The 17,640-nt window shown below is 36.4% G+C and overlaps 2 protein-coding genes across 2 annotated transcripts; one reads left to right on the forward strand and one right to left on the reverse strand.

Moving 5' to 3' along the window:
* Positions 1–3,166: 3,166 nt before the first annotated feature.
* LOC144448535 (phospholipase A and acyltransferase 2-like) lies at positions 3,167–4,813 on the reverse strand. Its single transcript, XM_078138801.1, has 2 exons — positions 4,124–4,813; positions 3,167–3,331 (listed from the first exon to the last, which is right to left on the reverse strand). Exons 1-2 carry the CDS (start codon positions 4,556–4,558, stop codon positions 3,224–3,226), a joined length of 543 nt encoding a protein of 180 aa, XP_077994927.1. The 5' UTR covers positions 4,559–4,813; the 3' UTR covers positions 3,167–3,223.
* Positions 4,814–8,107: 3,294 nt separating this feature from the next.
* Positions 8,108–16,324, forward strand: LOC144448537 (tetraspanin-18B-like). Its single transcript, XM_078138802.1, has 7 exons — positions 8,108–8,299; positions 10,639–10,734; positions 11,894–12,085; positions 12,788–12,964; positions 13,777–13,944; positions 14,948–15,031; positions 15,810–16,324. The coding sequence occupies exons 2-7, from the start codon at positions 10,675–10,677 to the stop codon at positions 16,101–16,103; spliced, it is 975 nt and encodes a 324-aa protein (XP_077994928.1). The 5' UTR covers positions 8,108–8,299; positions 10,639–10,674; the 3' UTR covers positions 16,104–16,324.
* Positions 16,325–17,640: the final 1,316 nt, after the last annotated feature.

A 17,640-nucleotide genomic window follows, 5' to 3' on the forward strand; every position in this document is an offset into this window, starting at 1 on the left:
GGGTTATAAGACCCCCAGCCTGGTCCTCCTATCGGTCCTGGTGGATTCATTCTTACTTTAGGCGGCGAAAAAAAATTAACTTTCTTCTTCTAAATCGAGGTGGGGATATAGGGTGACCTTTGACCTTGCTCTGTATACTGGATACTTATGCCAACCTTATAGGATTGGGTCCGAATTTGTTTGGCAGGGAAAACGACCTTGACCTTGACTTTGACCGACGACGAATGAACATGCCTGAAATGACAAAAGAAAAATCGTCAAAAAATATACTTTTTTTTCAGATTTGCTGTTCTTGTTTGTTTATGTATTTGTTTGCTTGCTTGTTTAAACTGAGTTTATCAAACAATCACAAAAAAAATTTCAATATCATTTCCCACAAATCACCACACACTCACGCACACACACACACACACACACACACACACACACATACACACACACACATACACACACACACACACACATACATACATACACACACACACACACACACATACATACATACATACATACATACATACATACATACATACATACATACATACATACATACATACATACATACATACATACATACATACATACATACATACATACATACATACATACATACATACATACACACACGAAGCCGGAACATATCCGTATACAGAGAAAAGACAGGAGCAAAAGAAAGTGAGGGTAGTGCACTAGTGTGATAGTTTCTAGAGTGGCTGCCGAATACCTCATTTTATATAGATATTATTAAAGTTAATAACCCAGACTATAGACAATACATCTACAGTTTGATTTTAGAGTATATCACAATTATCAACACAGAATAATGATAACATTTAGTTATCATAGAAGCAGTATGAGATAAATCATTGACCCCAAATAAATCAACCAGGTGGTCGCTACGATTTGTCACGTCCAATGTACGTGTGAAATATTAACCGATGTGATGTCGCATATTCTGTGGGTCTAACATCCTCTGATATGGACTTCTAGCCGGCCACTTCAACTATGTCGTGTTGTAATCGAATGATTTCCGTTGTTCGAGCTCTTGCACAATAAAGATCGTCAAATACGACGCGTCAATCATACAATTAGATATTTTCGATTGATTTAGAATCGTGACTTTCAGTGTAGACCGCAATTGTAAAATTCATTCGATATTTTGATTCTATATAATAGCGTGACAATCGACAACGGACAGTCACAGCCATTATAGACTGAAAGGTCCACGTGTAGCCGTTATATTAGGATGACGTAGCATCGTAGCATGAAACGACACTCAGTAACACTAACAGTTTAAACTCACTTTTTTTTGGATTTCCAGCTACCTTTGCTCAAAGTGCTACACAGAACGATATACTCTGTATAAAATAAAACATGGTCGCTGCAGTATTATTCGACGTATTACTCCATGTAGCCGACAATTCTTACCATGTTTAGTCAACGTCACGATTCTATCTACGTATACTCTCTTTCTAGTGTTTATATTTTCAATACGTATATACGTTCGTAGAATTTCGAATTCGTACTCACCCTAGGAAACCTTTCTTTGAAGTAGTCTCACGTTCCTACCGATTTAACACCATTGTAAAATCTGTGTGTACGACCTACCATACAGCATCTACCTGTGCTCGTTTTCCTTATCTGTAGCAGTTTTTAGACAACGGTCAATCATTTATAGACTACGTCACAAAAGGGCATGACCTATCTCTCATCAAAACTATCAGTCATTGGTCCTCATACCTTCATCCCACAGAATACTTTAAATTTACGCAGCATAAAATAGCAAAAGTCCTAACAGTTCGCTATTAAGCTCATGGAGCCCAGAACCGTGTTACAATCAAGCAAAAAAGTATACATACACACTTACATACCGATACGTACGTACGTACATATGTACACACACACCCACACACACGCACGTACATATACATACATACATACATACATACATACATACATACACAGACAGACAGACAGACAGACGCACACGCGCGCGCACACACACACACACACAAACACACACACACACACACACACACACACACACAATATGCATGAGGAGATGAAAATACCACAAGTGTATGGATTAACTATCTATACGTGTACACATACATGTCTATACGTCTCCTGTCACCAATCTCATGAATCTCGCATTCTCCTTGGGCGAAGCTCTGCAGATATACATGTATGCATCACGTGGTCACTGCAATTTCCCATGTAAACAAACCACACAAACAACCAGCTATAACACAGCATTTCCAAATTTATTGTGCATAGAAAATGTCATCGTGTACATTGTAACAACTTTTGGAACAGTATGTTTGGTATCACAGGAAAAGTCAAAAATTTGAGCACAGAACGGCAAAAGTGCAAAGACGACACGCGACCGTAAAGATGAATTCCTAAATCTGGTAAAGATATCAAAATTACTCTCTCAAACTCACAGATGGCGCAATTTTTTCTAAACGAGAACAAAGCATATCCTGTACATTTCTGTTATTTTAATGAAGTACTCTACGCAATACAAGGGCGCCCTCATTTTTCAGCTGAAATACATTTGTTATATCAATTATATGAACATCAAACGGACATCTTACATATTATGGTAATGACAAGAACTGATTGAATATTGGTAAACATCCAACGAATATTAATTATGCATTTGCATACTTGATTGTCTAAGAAATTAAACATACTAGTAATTCAAATTCAATATAATTTCAATTGGTACATACATATACGTTAACCATGCATAACATAGTGCACATGTCTAATGAAATGTGCTTATATTTTAATTAGTAATTTCCATAATTAATGGATTTTCATCTGTATTGTGCAAGTTAATCTACCTGTGTTCGCCTGGTTTTACCGACATTGTTAAAGTGCCCACAGAAATCTATGCAAATATTAACTTAAGGCACACACAAACACATTCTCACAGCAGTTACCAGCTGCCTCAGAATTAAATATATGTTAAAAACCTATTGTAAATGTTATTGGTAAACGACCGCTCCTGGAGTTTAATTTGGTTAAAATCATTATCAAAAATGATATTGCGTGCCCCCCCCCCTTCGGACCAACACATTTGTCAAGCCCTCATCCCCTCGCACCCCAATTTTTCGTGCCCCCGCATCCAATTTTCTCTTCAGCCCCCTCCCTTTCCCGAGGCACAGTTGACATATATTTGTAGGATTTTCTAGTACTGGATTTGCAACATTGTTGATTACTTTTTTTTCTCCTTGTTGCGATTGGATGAGATAACCGCGGCAGTACCAACAACGGCTGCAGCTACAGCAACAATACCAGCCCCAATTAACATGGCATTGTCGACCTAGAAAGATAAAAATGACACAAACATGTACGCGTGGCCGCCCATTTTACAGAAAATGTCATGTAGTCAAACGTGTAAAATAATTCTTGGTATCTAATATTCGTTCACTGTAGATCACACCACAGATATTGTAGCCGTAGTATATATGGTGCTATTATATATATGTTTGGCGCCAAAAATGGAAGCAACACAGTCTTATTAACTTAGTACAAAATGGGGCCAGGTTGCGCATGATTAAATACAATTGCTGAGGCTTATATTCAGAGCATTAAATACTTGAATATAATACAAGAAACGCTTTATATAGAACTGAACTTTTAGTGCATAAATGACGATTGATATAAAAATGTGACTATGCAAAGAATACTACTCTCAGATATCTTTCCAAAAAATTTATGTAAATAATTTTACAGAAAATGAATAGTTTTAAATTTATAGAAATTGATTTCTCGATTCTATTAATTAGCAAAGTGTAATTAATTAATTAATTAATTAAAATTAAATTACGATACATTCATCACAGAAATACGTATCACTGAAAGTAGAATGAAATAAAGCAAAATATTTTTTACCTAAATCGCACACCAGTGGTAAGATCATTTTGATTCGAACAAATTCCCAACTAGACGCCCATAAAATATTATGGCAATCGGTCCAGCGGCACCATTTTATTTCATGGTTCATGACTTAGTTGAAAAGGTTCAACGTTTAGATAAAATCTAAATGTAATGATAGAAGTCTGATTGCATATTTGTTTCAACCTTTTCTATAGTGGACTGAGTTTTAACGTACCTGGTCACTCTCTTCTATTCCATATCGACACCAGGAAGCAAAATGCTCGCAGTTATTCCATAGGACGTTGTACTCGATTTCACCCAATTTTGAAAAAGCCCGCTTGACAATATCACGTTTCCTCGCTGGGCACCGCTTGCGATCCTTCGAATTATTGATTTCTACACTACAACCACGTACAATTTCCAAAAAATCATCACACTTGATTGCTGCCTTGTTAAACTGCTTACCCGAGATGGAAAACGATCCACTATGGCTTCCCCTCTCGTCTCCGGTGTCGTCTACGCCAGCCATGTGGATAACTTGACCATTACCTACGTACACTCCCCAGTGTGAATAAAGACCACGGGGGAATTTCAATAAATCACCTGCTTCACATCTATCCAACACCGCCATATTGTGGTCGTTGTAATTGGTATGACAGTTAGAAGCCATGTTTTGATTAAAACGAAAATGAAATTTGCGATCGGCCACTATCGAAGCCCAACGGAGTATATACTGTACAGTACACCGAGCAGTGAGTTGCGTCTGTATTGGTAGAGGCAACGATCGCTGTCGTTTGTTCGCTAGTCCGCTAGTTGTAAGCTCAGTGCAAACGAAGAACGGTCCTATGTTGAGCACAGTTACGTAGAGGGACAATTTCTAACAATACCGAGAATACGAACGTTAACGTGTGAAGTTCCAGTTACTTCAGCTCCTTATACTTTATCAGGTGGTAACTGCACATGCGTGATGTAATCATTCTCGCAAACCAGAGCTATTTCCTAAAAACCGTTCAACGGCACGGCAGCTATTGCTGCAAAATTTGCTGCCATAAACTAGTTCCAATCATGCGTATTAGCCTTGTTTATCTACACTGCCATTTGTGAATGTATGATAGTGAACGGTATCTGAAGTACGCCCAAAACACGGCGGATCGTAATTTTTATGTGCGTTTTTCGCTAACAAAATCGAATTTAAACATGGCGGAGGTAAGGGGAGAACCATTTGATTTCGGGGGGGGGGGATTTTTGAAAAAAAAATTGTCGGCAGGTGGAGGAAAACAAATAATATGATCCCATAAGCTTAATAGCTTGAGAAAAAAAATGTTCAAACAGACAGAAAGTAAAAAAAACTTGTAGTGACGTGCTGAAATCAGCTAAATTTGGGTGGTAATATAATAAAGGGAAGGGGACTCCAAACACCATCAATATATAAATAGGTGTATGACATTGCGTTTACCATATAACCACGTACACGGTTGTTAATCCAAGTTGTTAATAAGTGGAAGCGTGTTGGCAAAGCAGGTTCAAACTTGATTATTTTGTTAAATTGGTTTAAAGGTCAGTTAGTCAAGTCACCGGTTTGTCAAGGTTATTGACCCTGATATTAGAATAGTTTAGCAGGGAAGACATTGGCGATACGTCCCCTGGCCGATACCTAGTTGACCCTTCTTTTAAGACGTTTCGGACCGGCTGTTGAGGTCCTTCATCAGTCGCAGTTATGTCTAACTAGACAGCGTTCTCGCAATTGTTTGGCTTAAAATTTAATATTGTTCATCAAGCAGAGATGCTAGTATTTCAATCACATTATGATCAGCAAGGCTATTTTCAGCCTTGCTTTTAGAGGCAGAGGACTTCAGTTTAGTTGTGACAAGTATGTCTTTAAGATTTTTGTTTCGTTCTTTTCTGTGCTACGATTGGTTTGGTCGGGTAGAGTTGTTCAAGGTTACATTATTTTCTAGCAGTTCCCAATATTTTGTTAATGCGTCTTTTAGTTTAGATGTTTTGAAGTTGGGACTATATATGTTCTTTTGAAGACGAGAGGAATCCCTTGAGTTGGAGTCTGATTTTGGAGATAAGTCTCCCTATTCTCATAATGAACCTAACGAGCAAATCACTTCTGATTTGTTGTATCCTCTTTGTGTCAATTTGTTTATGAAGAATTTCAATTTGTTTTGGAAAGCTTCTTCGTTATTTGCACGTTCACACCTCATTGTTTCGCCTTTAATATAAAAAAAAAACATTAATAGACCGAATTTGATTGACTTGATTGTCTGTGGAGGTACAGAAAGTGTCAGTCGGTTTAAATTGTATTCCTACTTCAACGCTCAATGAATCTGGTTTCAATGTTGTTCCCGGATGGAATGAGCATGTGCGTAACTTTCATAATGCTGCTCGTGATGCTTTCAAAATGTGGGTGGTAAATGGCAGACCCAAATCAGGCCCATTGTTTGGACTCATGTGGAAAACCCGTACTAAATTTAAACAGGCCCTTAGATCATTTAAAAAAGATGAGGGCTGATGCCATGGTCAATAACTTAACACTTGGGGGTTCACGTAAGTTTTGGAATTCAGTGCATATTACGATGGGTGGCCATTCCACTCTTCCAACCAGTGTGGGTGGTAGTAATGGTCATGGAAATATAGCAAACATGTGGAAAAAGCATTATGAGAGTCTACTTCTGTCAAAAACAGTTATGATAAAGCATTTGTTTTGTCCTCGTTTGACAGAGTTGATTTTCATGATGCAATGGTGGTTACTGCCAATGAGATTAAAGAGTGTGTAAACAAATTTGAAAAGGGAAAAGCATGTGGTAATGATGGCATCGCCTCGGAGCACCTGATTTATGCTGACCCTATTCTTACTGTTATTTTGAGCTTGTGTTTTACTAGCTTTTTCATCCATGGTTTTTTACCAGAGATGTTTATGCATGCAGTTATTTGGTCTAAGGACCTTACATCAGCGGATAATTATAGGCCTATCGCATTGGTAACGGCCATTTCGAAATTGTTGGAATTGTGTATTTTATCACGTATTGTAACTTTAATTGAACCCAGCGATCTACAATTTGGATTTAAAAGTAATCACTCTACAGATATGTGTATTTTTATACTCAAAGAAATTATGGATTTTTACAAGCGACATAATACACCTGTATTTTTGTGTTTCATAGACGCCACAAAGGCTTTTGATAGGATTAATCATTGGACATTATTTAGAAAATTGATTTATAGGGGCATTCCATCATTTATAGCCCGCATTTTACATTATTGGTATAGTAAACAATTACTTTTTGTACGTTGGGCTTCTGCAGTGTCATCACCTAGTTAAACTTGACAGACTGAGTGCAACAATCCCAAGACGGTGAGCGTGGCATCTGGAAAATATATGTATGTGAGGTATTTGCTTCCATTTGGCTGTGGAAATCATGATCGCCGTTGAGGGTGCTAATTTGATGAGATTTGATTTATCGCGTATACAGGTACATAAATATACTTACTTACAGGTGATGCAATACTCTTGAGGGTGAACGATATTATGAGTAAGTTATTGTACCTAACAAAGTATTTTCAAAAAAAGCCTTGAAAAGGATGAAGGACTTGAGTAATAATAACGTAACTGTTGTACAACCAATACGAGAACTTTTGCCAGGTGTGTTGATTGATACTCATAGATCTAAATTTACCATTGTATTGCTAGCACCCCTAAAATGTTATTTCTAAGCAACTTATTTAGCAAACCTATCATATTAGGGGGGAGGGGTCTTTATGAGCGTACACTTCACATAGTACATTTAGTGCCATGACTAAGAAAATCTCATTTCGATCGACAAGTGTTTGGGTCATCGTCATAACACCATATGATATGTTTACCAACATAACCTATGACCTTCGTCAAAGTGTTGACCTACGTCACTATGAGATCATAGCTGTGAGTGTCCTTAAAACAATCATCTCATTTCAATGAATTACTTTTGACAGAAATAACAGTGATTCATAAACAGAATAAGAATGTGAAAAACGCCAGGGTCACTGAATGCCTTTGTTGTAAACAATGCGTGACATAGTTTTAAGGTCATCCTTGTGCTGAGTAGAACTCATAAAGAAACTGTCCCTTCACAAAAGGTGAACTGACGAGTGGTGCGGTGTGGTGAAAGTAGTAAAAAAACTCCTATTGACAAAGTATGCAAATTAGTCTAAGCTTGCTCCAACAAGAGGACATATATGACCCCGCATAGGCCCTTAGTTACTATACGAATAACACGGTGGTGTGTTGTGATTAGAGCTTGACTTTCTAGATCTTTTCACGTTGTTCTTACGGCAAAAAAGTGTGATCGGTGGCAGAGACGTTGGTGGAGGAATCTCAGTGGTGATTTTCCGAAGAGAGTAAAAGAAAGTTTAAAATCTTATTAAGGTTAGTATACGTAAATATTGATATCAATGGTGACGAACACAGTGCGTGGTGTCAACATTCAATGGGTGACACCACAAACACGACATGTTCGGTCCGCATAGAAAGCAACCATTTAAATATTAATGTTTTAGTGAAAATCGTCTCCATAATATTCTCATCGAGTTTGTCACCTCAGTTTTTCTAACATAAATATTTCTGATCAATACTACTAATATGTGTGATTTCTTCAATCTGTGCATTGTGGTATTTATATTAATACCAAAAATCAACACCGTGTCAAACACCTTTAAATAGCAATGTTCAATACGTAGAAAGACGTTACTACAGACAGTGCACCCATGTGTAAGAACAATGGCATCGGGTAGTTTAGCTAGGGCACAGTTTTTATAGTAACAATATCTGTATATTTGTACATGTTAAATTACTATTAGTACTAATTTTGTTTGCCATATCGATATTTATGTAATAATCTGATACGTATTCTTTAATTACAACATTGGTCTTAAAAAATACGCAGTGCCTAAGATGTAAGAGTATATGATCAAAGCTGGATCAAAACAATCCTTATCCAAATTTCATAAGTTTTTATATTTATTAATTCTATAATTCCATAATTTGATGTCACTGGCAGTCAGCTGAGTCAGTCAGTCAGTCAGTCAGTCAGTCAGTTAGTCAATCAGCCAGTCAGACAGACAGTCAGTCAGTCAGTCAGTCAGTCAGTCAGACAGTCAGACAGTCAGTCAGTCAGTCAGTCAGTCAGTCAGTCAGTCGGTCGAGAGTCGGTCGGACGGTCGGTCGGTCGGTCAGTCAGTCAGTCAGTCAGTCAGTCAGTCAGTCGGTCGGTCGCTCGGCTAGTCAGTCACTCAGTCACTCAGTCACTCAGTCATTCACTCACTCACTCACTCACTCACTCACTCACTCACTCACTCACTCACTCACTCACTCACTCAGACAGTCAGTCAGTCAGTCAGTCAGTCAGTCAGTCAGTCAGTCAGTCAGTCAGTCAGTCGGTCGGTCGGTCGGTCGGTCGGTCGGTCTGTCGGTTGGTCAGTCAGTCAGTCAGTGAGTCGGTCGGTCGGTCGGTCAGTCAGTCATTCAGTCAGTTGGTCGGTCGGTTAGTCAGTCAGTCAGTCAGTCGGTCGGTTAGTCAGTCACTCAGTTAGTCAGTCAGTCAGCCAGTCAGTTAGACGGGTTTATATCAGATACATTAGCAGATTAATTGGTCGCGAAGTATTGAAAAAAACAAGTCCTAACTCATTACACCTGTCGTAATATCTTCAATAGAACTAATATTATGGACTGCTTTTATCAATTGCTGAGGTTGATTTATATCTTCTTAACTTATCCATCAAAATGTACGTCAGAGAATTTTAATATGGACCATTCATGAGATACGTTACACATGTATTCGAGAAGTCTTTGATACGCGTACGAAAATAGTACCCTTGTTATGTAAGTGTTTTCGAGTGTGTCAGAGATGTTAGCTAACTTTAAAAGTAGCTGGGTCAAATTGGAAGGAGGCGGTAACACCTACAAAGGGGACTAACGAATCCATCTATGCATCAATGGATATATATAGTTGAATTTTTAAACATAAATTCCTGAAAAGTAGCTGGCAGAAAATTGCTGAGTAGCCTGTTGTTTTTGGCGGCTACCGGCCTTTATCTAAATCCCTGTGTGTACGGTAATTTTCAAATTGTCAGCTACATTCCTTGTCTACATCCCTGTGTGTACGGGTTATTTTGCCGGCTACCGGCCTTTATCTACATCCCTCAGCTGTATGTACGGTTATTTTGTCAGCTACATCGCTTGTCTACATCCCTGTGTGTACGGTTGTTTTGCCGGCCTGTTAATGTAAGTGATCTCTCGCCAATTATAAGATTAGGAATGTTTGATAAGATGAGAAGAATGGACAAGGCGTCTTTATTAAATCAATAAAGAAAAGAGAGAATTCCATACAGCCTCAGACTGCTAGTGGTCTGAGATATAGCTGAGAGCAAAGTAACCAGGGAAAGAAAAAGAAATAGTTTTAAAACTCAATGAGTGAATTGATCAATATCACACACAAAAATAAGTTATATTGCAGCACAAAAATTGATCATTCAATCGATCGATCATTCAACCAAATAATAAATCAATAAATCAACCGATCGATCGATCGATCAATCAGTTACATGCTCGCTGCCCCCTGTGCCTGTACCTACGGTGCCTATACCCGGCTCTTCACCTGTACCCACATACGGTGTCTACGAGTGTTGTGTGTTTGTATAGTATAGTATTTCAAATTCTGTATTTTACGATAACTCAATATCTTGCTGTCTTGTATTCTTACATTCTAGATTCATCCTGACGTTGATCGTTAAGAACTTTTCACAATGGAGGGTCTGTCAAAAATTCTACGATATGTGTTAATAATACTTAGTATACTTCTAACTGTAAGTATGAATACATTTATGTATTTTAAAACTTCGTGAACTCTGATAAATGCATTGACTCTGATAAATGCATTGACCTTTGGTGGTATTTGTATAATTTGTAGTACCATCTTACGTCAGTATTGGTATAATTTGTAGTACCACCTTACGTCAGTATTGGTATAATTTGTAGTACCACCTTACGTCAGTATTTGTATAATTTGTAGTACCATCTTACGTCAGTATTGGTATAATTTGTAGTACCACCTTACGTCAGTATTGGTATAATTTGTAGTACCACCTTACGTCAGTATTGGCATAATTTGTAGTACCACCTTACGTCAGTATTGGTATAATTTGTAGTACCACCTTACGTCAGTATTTGTATAATTTGTAGTACCACCTTACGTCAGTATTGGTATAATTTGTAATACCATCTTACGTCAGTATTGGTATAATTTGTAGTACCACCTTACGTCAGTATTGGTATAATTTGTAGTACCACCTTACGTCAGTATTGGTATAATTTGTAGTACCACCTTACGTCAGTATTGGCATAATTTGTAGTACCACCTTACGTCAGTATTGGTATAATTTGTAGTACCACCTTACGTCAGTATTGGTATAATTTGTAATACCATCTTACGTCAGTATTTGTATAATTTGTAGTACCACCTTACGTCAGTATTGGTATAATTTGTAGTACCACCTTACGTCAGTATTGGTATAATTTGTAGTACCACCTTACGTCAGTGTTGGTATAATTTGTAGTACCACCTTACGTCAGTATTGGTATAATTTGTAGTACCACCTTACGTCAGTATTGGTATAATTTGTAGTACCACCTTACGTCAGTGTTGGTATAATTTGTAGTACCACCTTACGTCAGTATTGGTATAATTTGTAGTACCACCTTACGTCAGTGTTGGTATAATTTGTAGTACCATCTTACGTCAGTATTTGTATAATTTGTAGTACCACCTTACGTCAGTATTGGTATAATTTGTAGTACCATCTTACGTCAGTATTTACAACACCTTACGTCAGGTATCACCACTTTACGTCAGTATGTACTAACATCACAAGTTATAAATATTTACACTGTCTTTGATTGGTTCATATCCCTGTTAAGAATAATTATTTACCTTGAGTATGATTGGTTGATATATTTCTGTTACAGGTGTTCGCTATAATTCTAATTGGTATTGGCATCTGGTTATTGGTAGAGTTCCCATCATTCAACCGAATCGTTGATAATCCTTTCGTTCGTTCCTCTGTCTATATAATAATAATAGTCGGCATTATCATGGCACTCGTCAGCATCTTGGCGCTTGTTGGTGCTATCAAACTTAACAAGATTCTGCTGATATTGGTAAGTTACCATGGTTACATCGTTAGATTTCACGTCATGATTAATTACGCTATTTTCAGTTTTATCTTCTGAACATGAATACCAAAAGTTTTCCGCTATAATTGTTCCCGCCAAAATTGTGCAAACTGAATTCCTTTTTTTCACTTTTGACGACAGCATCAATCGGATAATAATAGTGATTCATTTTCAATAAACTAAAGAGCTGAGATTATTCAAAAATGTCAAGAGGAATGTGATGGGCAGACAGATAGATATAAAATGGGAGAGACAGGTTATGTTTGTTTGTGTGACTGACTCTCCATATATATATATATATATATATATATATATATATATATATATATATATATATATATATATATATATATATATATATATATATATATATATACATATATATATATATATATATATATATATATATATACATGTGTGTCTATCATCGGTAGACAGACAGACAGACAGACAGACAGACAGACAGACAGGCACAGACAGACAGACAGACAGACAGACAGACAGACAGACAGACAGGCACAGACAGACAGACAGACAGACAGACAGACAGACAGACAGACAGACAGACTTTTACCACAAGTCAATATATGTACAGTCCGAGTACATTCACATATTTGTTACAAATGATGTACAATTTTCAAAAAAGAAAACGTTTAATATTGAATTCCCTTTACTTTCTATTTTCAGTTTGTTTGTGCACAGCTTACCTTGTTCACGCTAGAATGGATAGCGGCGGGGTTCGCATTCTATGTTGGAACAGCCGATGCACATACGTATTTAGCTTCACAAGCCAACAATTCATTGGTGCAATACATACAAGAAGGAGATCCAGTACCGCTGACATGGGATGACCTGCACCAAAATGTAGGTACTATAAGTATGGGGGCCTCAGGATTAGTTAGTTAGTAATGCTTACAAAAAATGAAATAATAAACATGTGAACAATATATAAACAACAACAACAACAACAACAACAACAACAACAACAACAACAACAAAAACATATAAATACTGAGAAACAGGTACGACATAATGATTGCCTATCAATATCATCAATATTTCTATGTTACAAGAATTACAATATTTTTTCCTCTAATTTGTAAAATATAGGTCAAAATAGAAGTATCTCTACTATACCGAGAAGTACTACCATACAGAGTGATTACATAGGTTGACAGTGTTGTAATTCTCATTGATTACTCTGCCGTGCATATCTGCTACGTTTGTCAGTGTTGATATGTTTGAATTTTTTTTTTCTCAAGATGTAAAATATAATGTTTTTCTTAAAAATACCCCAAAACAGATAGCCATGCATATGGTCATAATAGTGTCTGTAATTGTTACATTTTGATGATTGGCGTAGATGGATTACTAGTATTTTTACACAAAATGAAATGAATGCATTTAAAAATTCAAGTCTTTTTCTTTCAGATGAATCGAAGTTAACTAAAAAAAACAAAAACAAAAACAAACTAACAAACAAACAAACAAACAACAACAAAAACAACAACACACACACGCACGCACATCCAGGCTCTCTCAAATGTCAGCTTGTGATTTTCAACGTATTAATCTAACAGTTACATAAAGAGAGACATGTGGCCCAGTATTTCCCTCGAGGGATCACAGCTAAATTAATATATGATATATCGTTCACGGTTTCATTGTCTGTGCAGGGTGAGTGTTGCGCCATCAACGGCCCAGATGATTTCCAGTACACACCTTGGTACAATCCGCCGACCACTGAAGAGTTTCCAGATAGTTGTTGTGTAGTGGATGGTAATGGTGATATCAAAGACATAACACAATGTCACAATAAAGTTGACACCTACTATTTCAAAGATGTGAGTATCAGTAAACGTCGTAAATCATTCCCCCCTTTTACGGCATTTACTACTTATACCCCATGTACACAAAGGGGGTGGTACCAGTGGCCAGCAGGGTGTGTGGCCAGTGCTGGAAACCCCAGGCTCTAGTTTTAGATCCACTTTGACCAAAATTCAGTACCCTCATTTTAGACCATTACAGGTTTTTATAAGGTGAAAGTTTAGACCTAAATACATTATCCTTGGGAGGCAACATTTTTTGGCAATTAATGACAGTTATGATTTAGTAAAGGACAATTGACCACATATAAACCAAGCAAAATCGAAAATAGTGCAAAGTAGTACTAGTCCCCGTTTTAGACTCTTCGGCTCGAAAAAAAAAACAGACCCCATTTTAGCAAAAGGGCTAGAAAATACACCCCAAGGGTGGCACAGATACGTATACTCAAATAGGGGGAGCAGCCCCCTCCCCCACCCAGACACAAACTAACTCTGTAAATATGCTATCGGAAATCCACATATATGGTTTCCTCTAATAATTAGAGTAACGCTAACTATAAAGACTTGAAGAACACGGACACATTTCACACTGTCATGTACAAGCACATAATGAGCTGAGTCGCAGTACATGGAATCATCGCTGGTTAAGCGTAAAAAATGGCATGACTTGGAACTTGGTATTAATACTCGATAATTTGCAGAGAGAAAAAAAAACCATGAAAGTTTGGATAATTAAACTGTTTATTGGCAAATAATAATCAGAATTTAAGGCTGTCGCCCAGTAATTATACTTCTAAATGTCATATATAGTAGCCTATATTAAATAAAGGTCAACGCTTGAAACATACACTACGAGATTTAGATTCTCGGAGCGCATATTTTCAGAGCTAGCAATATGCATAAATACAGCACAGAGTACTATAGACATCGAGAAATACAATAACTAAGGTACTGATACTAACATGTATTCCTATGTGATGATTATAACTAGTTTTAGTGTCTTTTTTCTGATTTGTTTTAGGGGTGTCTGACGTCACTCGAAGCCTTTGTGACTGAGAATTTGTATGCTGGTATAGCTATTGGTATTATAGTGGCTATAATACAGGTATATATTTATATCTGTTCTTTCTGAGTACTTTGAATTTAATTCTGTCAATGTTGAAAAAAATGGAATTTGATCTGTTTGAAATTCAGTCATATGGTGTTGTTGAATATTCCGTTGATCACAAGACAGATATCACTGTGTAGTAAATCCCACTGCATGTTATTACGTTATTCTTAATTACATCACATTATTTATGTTACATTATATCGAATTACATTATAACATGTACAACATTACATCACGTTATTTATGTTACATTATATCGAATTACATTATAACATGTACAACATTACATCACATTATTTATGTTACATTATATATAATTACATTATAACATGTACAACATTACATTTTTATATTACATTATATCGAATTACATTATACCATGTACAGCATTACATTACATTATCTATGTTACATTATATCGAATTACATTATAACATGTACAACATTACATCACATTATTTACATTACATTATATCGAATTATATTATGATATGTACAACATTACATCACATTATTTATATTACATTATACCATGTATAGCATATCATCACATTACACCGTGTTTAATACATTATGTTTACATTTTCCGCATGATAATATATGTCTGGGATCGCGACAATCACTGACCGCATAATGAGAGTATTGATTACGTACATGTATTTGAAATATACCTCATATGAATTTGTATTTGCGAAAAAAAGTGTTATCTTATTAATAAATTGTATTAATAATATGTATAATTCTGTGTTTGTTTTGTTTGTTTTTATTTCAGGCAGTAGCTATAATATTGTCAATACTTCTGATATGCATTATGACCGAGGAAGATCTTGTCACTGGACTATCTTGTGGTAAAGTTGATGTTGAACGGTATGAAGAAGACCCTAAACCACCGCAGAAGGAGGAGCAGCAACAGGAGGAACAGCAGGAAGACGACCAGCAGCAGCAGGAGGACCAAGATCAGCAACAACAAGAAGAACAGGGAGAACAAATGGAGTTACAACAGAGGGAGGAACAGCAACAACAACAAGAACAGCAACAGGACCAAGAACAACAACAGCAATACTAATAATGACGTTGAGGGCGGGATTTAGAAAACACAAACATTGTCGCAATGTACAACATTATGAAATTGCATTACATTGATTGGTACGTGAACGATTTACAGTTGTATAGAAAGTGCCAATATCCGTCCGTATTCCCCCTCTTGTAACAACGTATATTCTTTACTACAAATCAACGACAATGAGAGAGAGAGAGAGAGAGAGAGAGAGAGTGTGTGTGTGTGTGTGTGTGTGTGTGTGTGTGTGTGTGTGTGTGTGTGTGTGTGTGTGTGCGTGCGTGCGTGCGTACAACACGTACGTGCGTGCATGCGTGTGTTTAATGTTATTTACCTTTTGCCAGAGAAAGTAAATTGTCTATTAGGACGGGCATGAATCCCTAGCAACTGTACGGTAGCTAGCGTTCAGCCGATATTTGTGTAACCAGTTTCATCTTGAAAAATATGTGTTAATGTTACATAAAAAATGCATATGTCTGTTTGACTATCATCGAAAACCTTTATAGTTGAAGAATTAGTAAAAGTACATTTCTCTTTGTATTAACCATTTGTATTATCTGAGCGTGACTAATTCTATTGTCGATTTAATCAGATGATCATTTATTCCTTTCTAACCATATTGACATATTTTGACGAAATGAGCGTTAGTCATATTCAATGTATGTGATGCCACCAAAGACAGTGGCGAAGACAGTGGAGAAGGTCCACCCTCTATGATGCTACAAACAAAATACTGCTAGAGCGTGTATGTATATATATATATATATATATATATATATATATATATATATATATATATATATATATATATACACACACACACACACACATATATACATGTGTATATATATATGTTTATATATATTTATATACTAGTATATAACTATATATAATGTATGCACACATATATACATGTATATATATGTTTATATATATAACTATATATAACTATATATATATATATAACTATATATATATATATATATATATATATATATATATATATATATATATATATATATATATATATATATATATATAACTACACTGAGGTTCTGTATAAATACTCAAAATGACATGTGTTGACAACAATGCGGGTGCAAACCAAACTATGACATGAAACGGTTCAATCATTTGGTTACCTGCACCTGTCCTACTAGTTCAAGTTGTTAATTCATGGTAGCTTTCTGCTCACTGGATTGATCTCAGACTAGCTCTAGAGGGACAATCACACAATGTCGCACAAGCTCAATCAAAATTCGTTCGTTTATGACAAACCCCTCCCCTCCCCCTAAACGAACGTTCACAAGTGCTACATCGACACGGTTAGATATGATGTCTTCAACTATATAGCGTCCACACCACTGCGATCGATGCAATGTCAAATCATGATGGTGTAAACACATTAAAATACTATCGTAAACCCAGCACTGTATATCTCACATTAGAAGTAAATTTAACCAACTTATCAACACCTTAGTGGTAAATACAGAACCTGTTATCAATAAAGGCGTGAAAGTTTTCGAAATTTGGTTAGAAGTGCAAA

This window comes from Glandiceps talaboti, chromosome 17 (genome assembly GCF_964340395.1).
Source record: "Glandiceps talaboti chromosome 17, keGlaTala1.1, whole genome shotgun sequence".
Taxonomy (NCBI): Eukaryota; Metazoa; Hemichordata; class Enteropneusta; family Spengelidae; genus Glandiceps; species Glandiceps talaboti.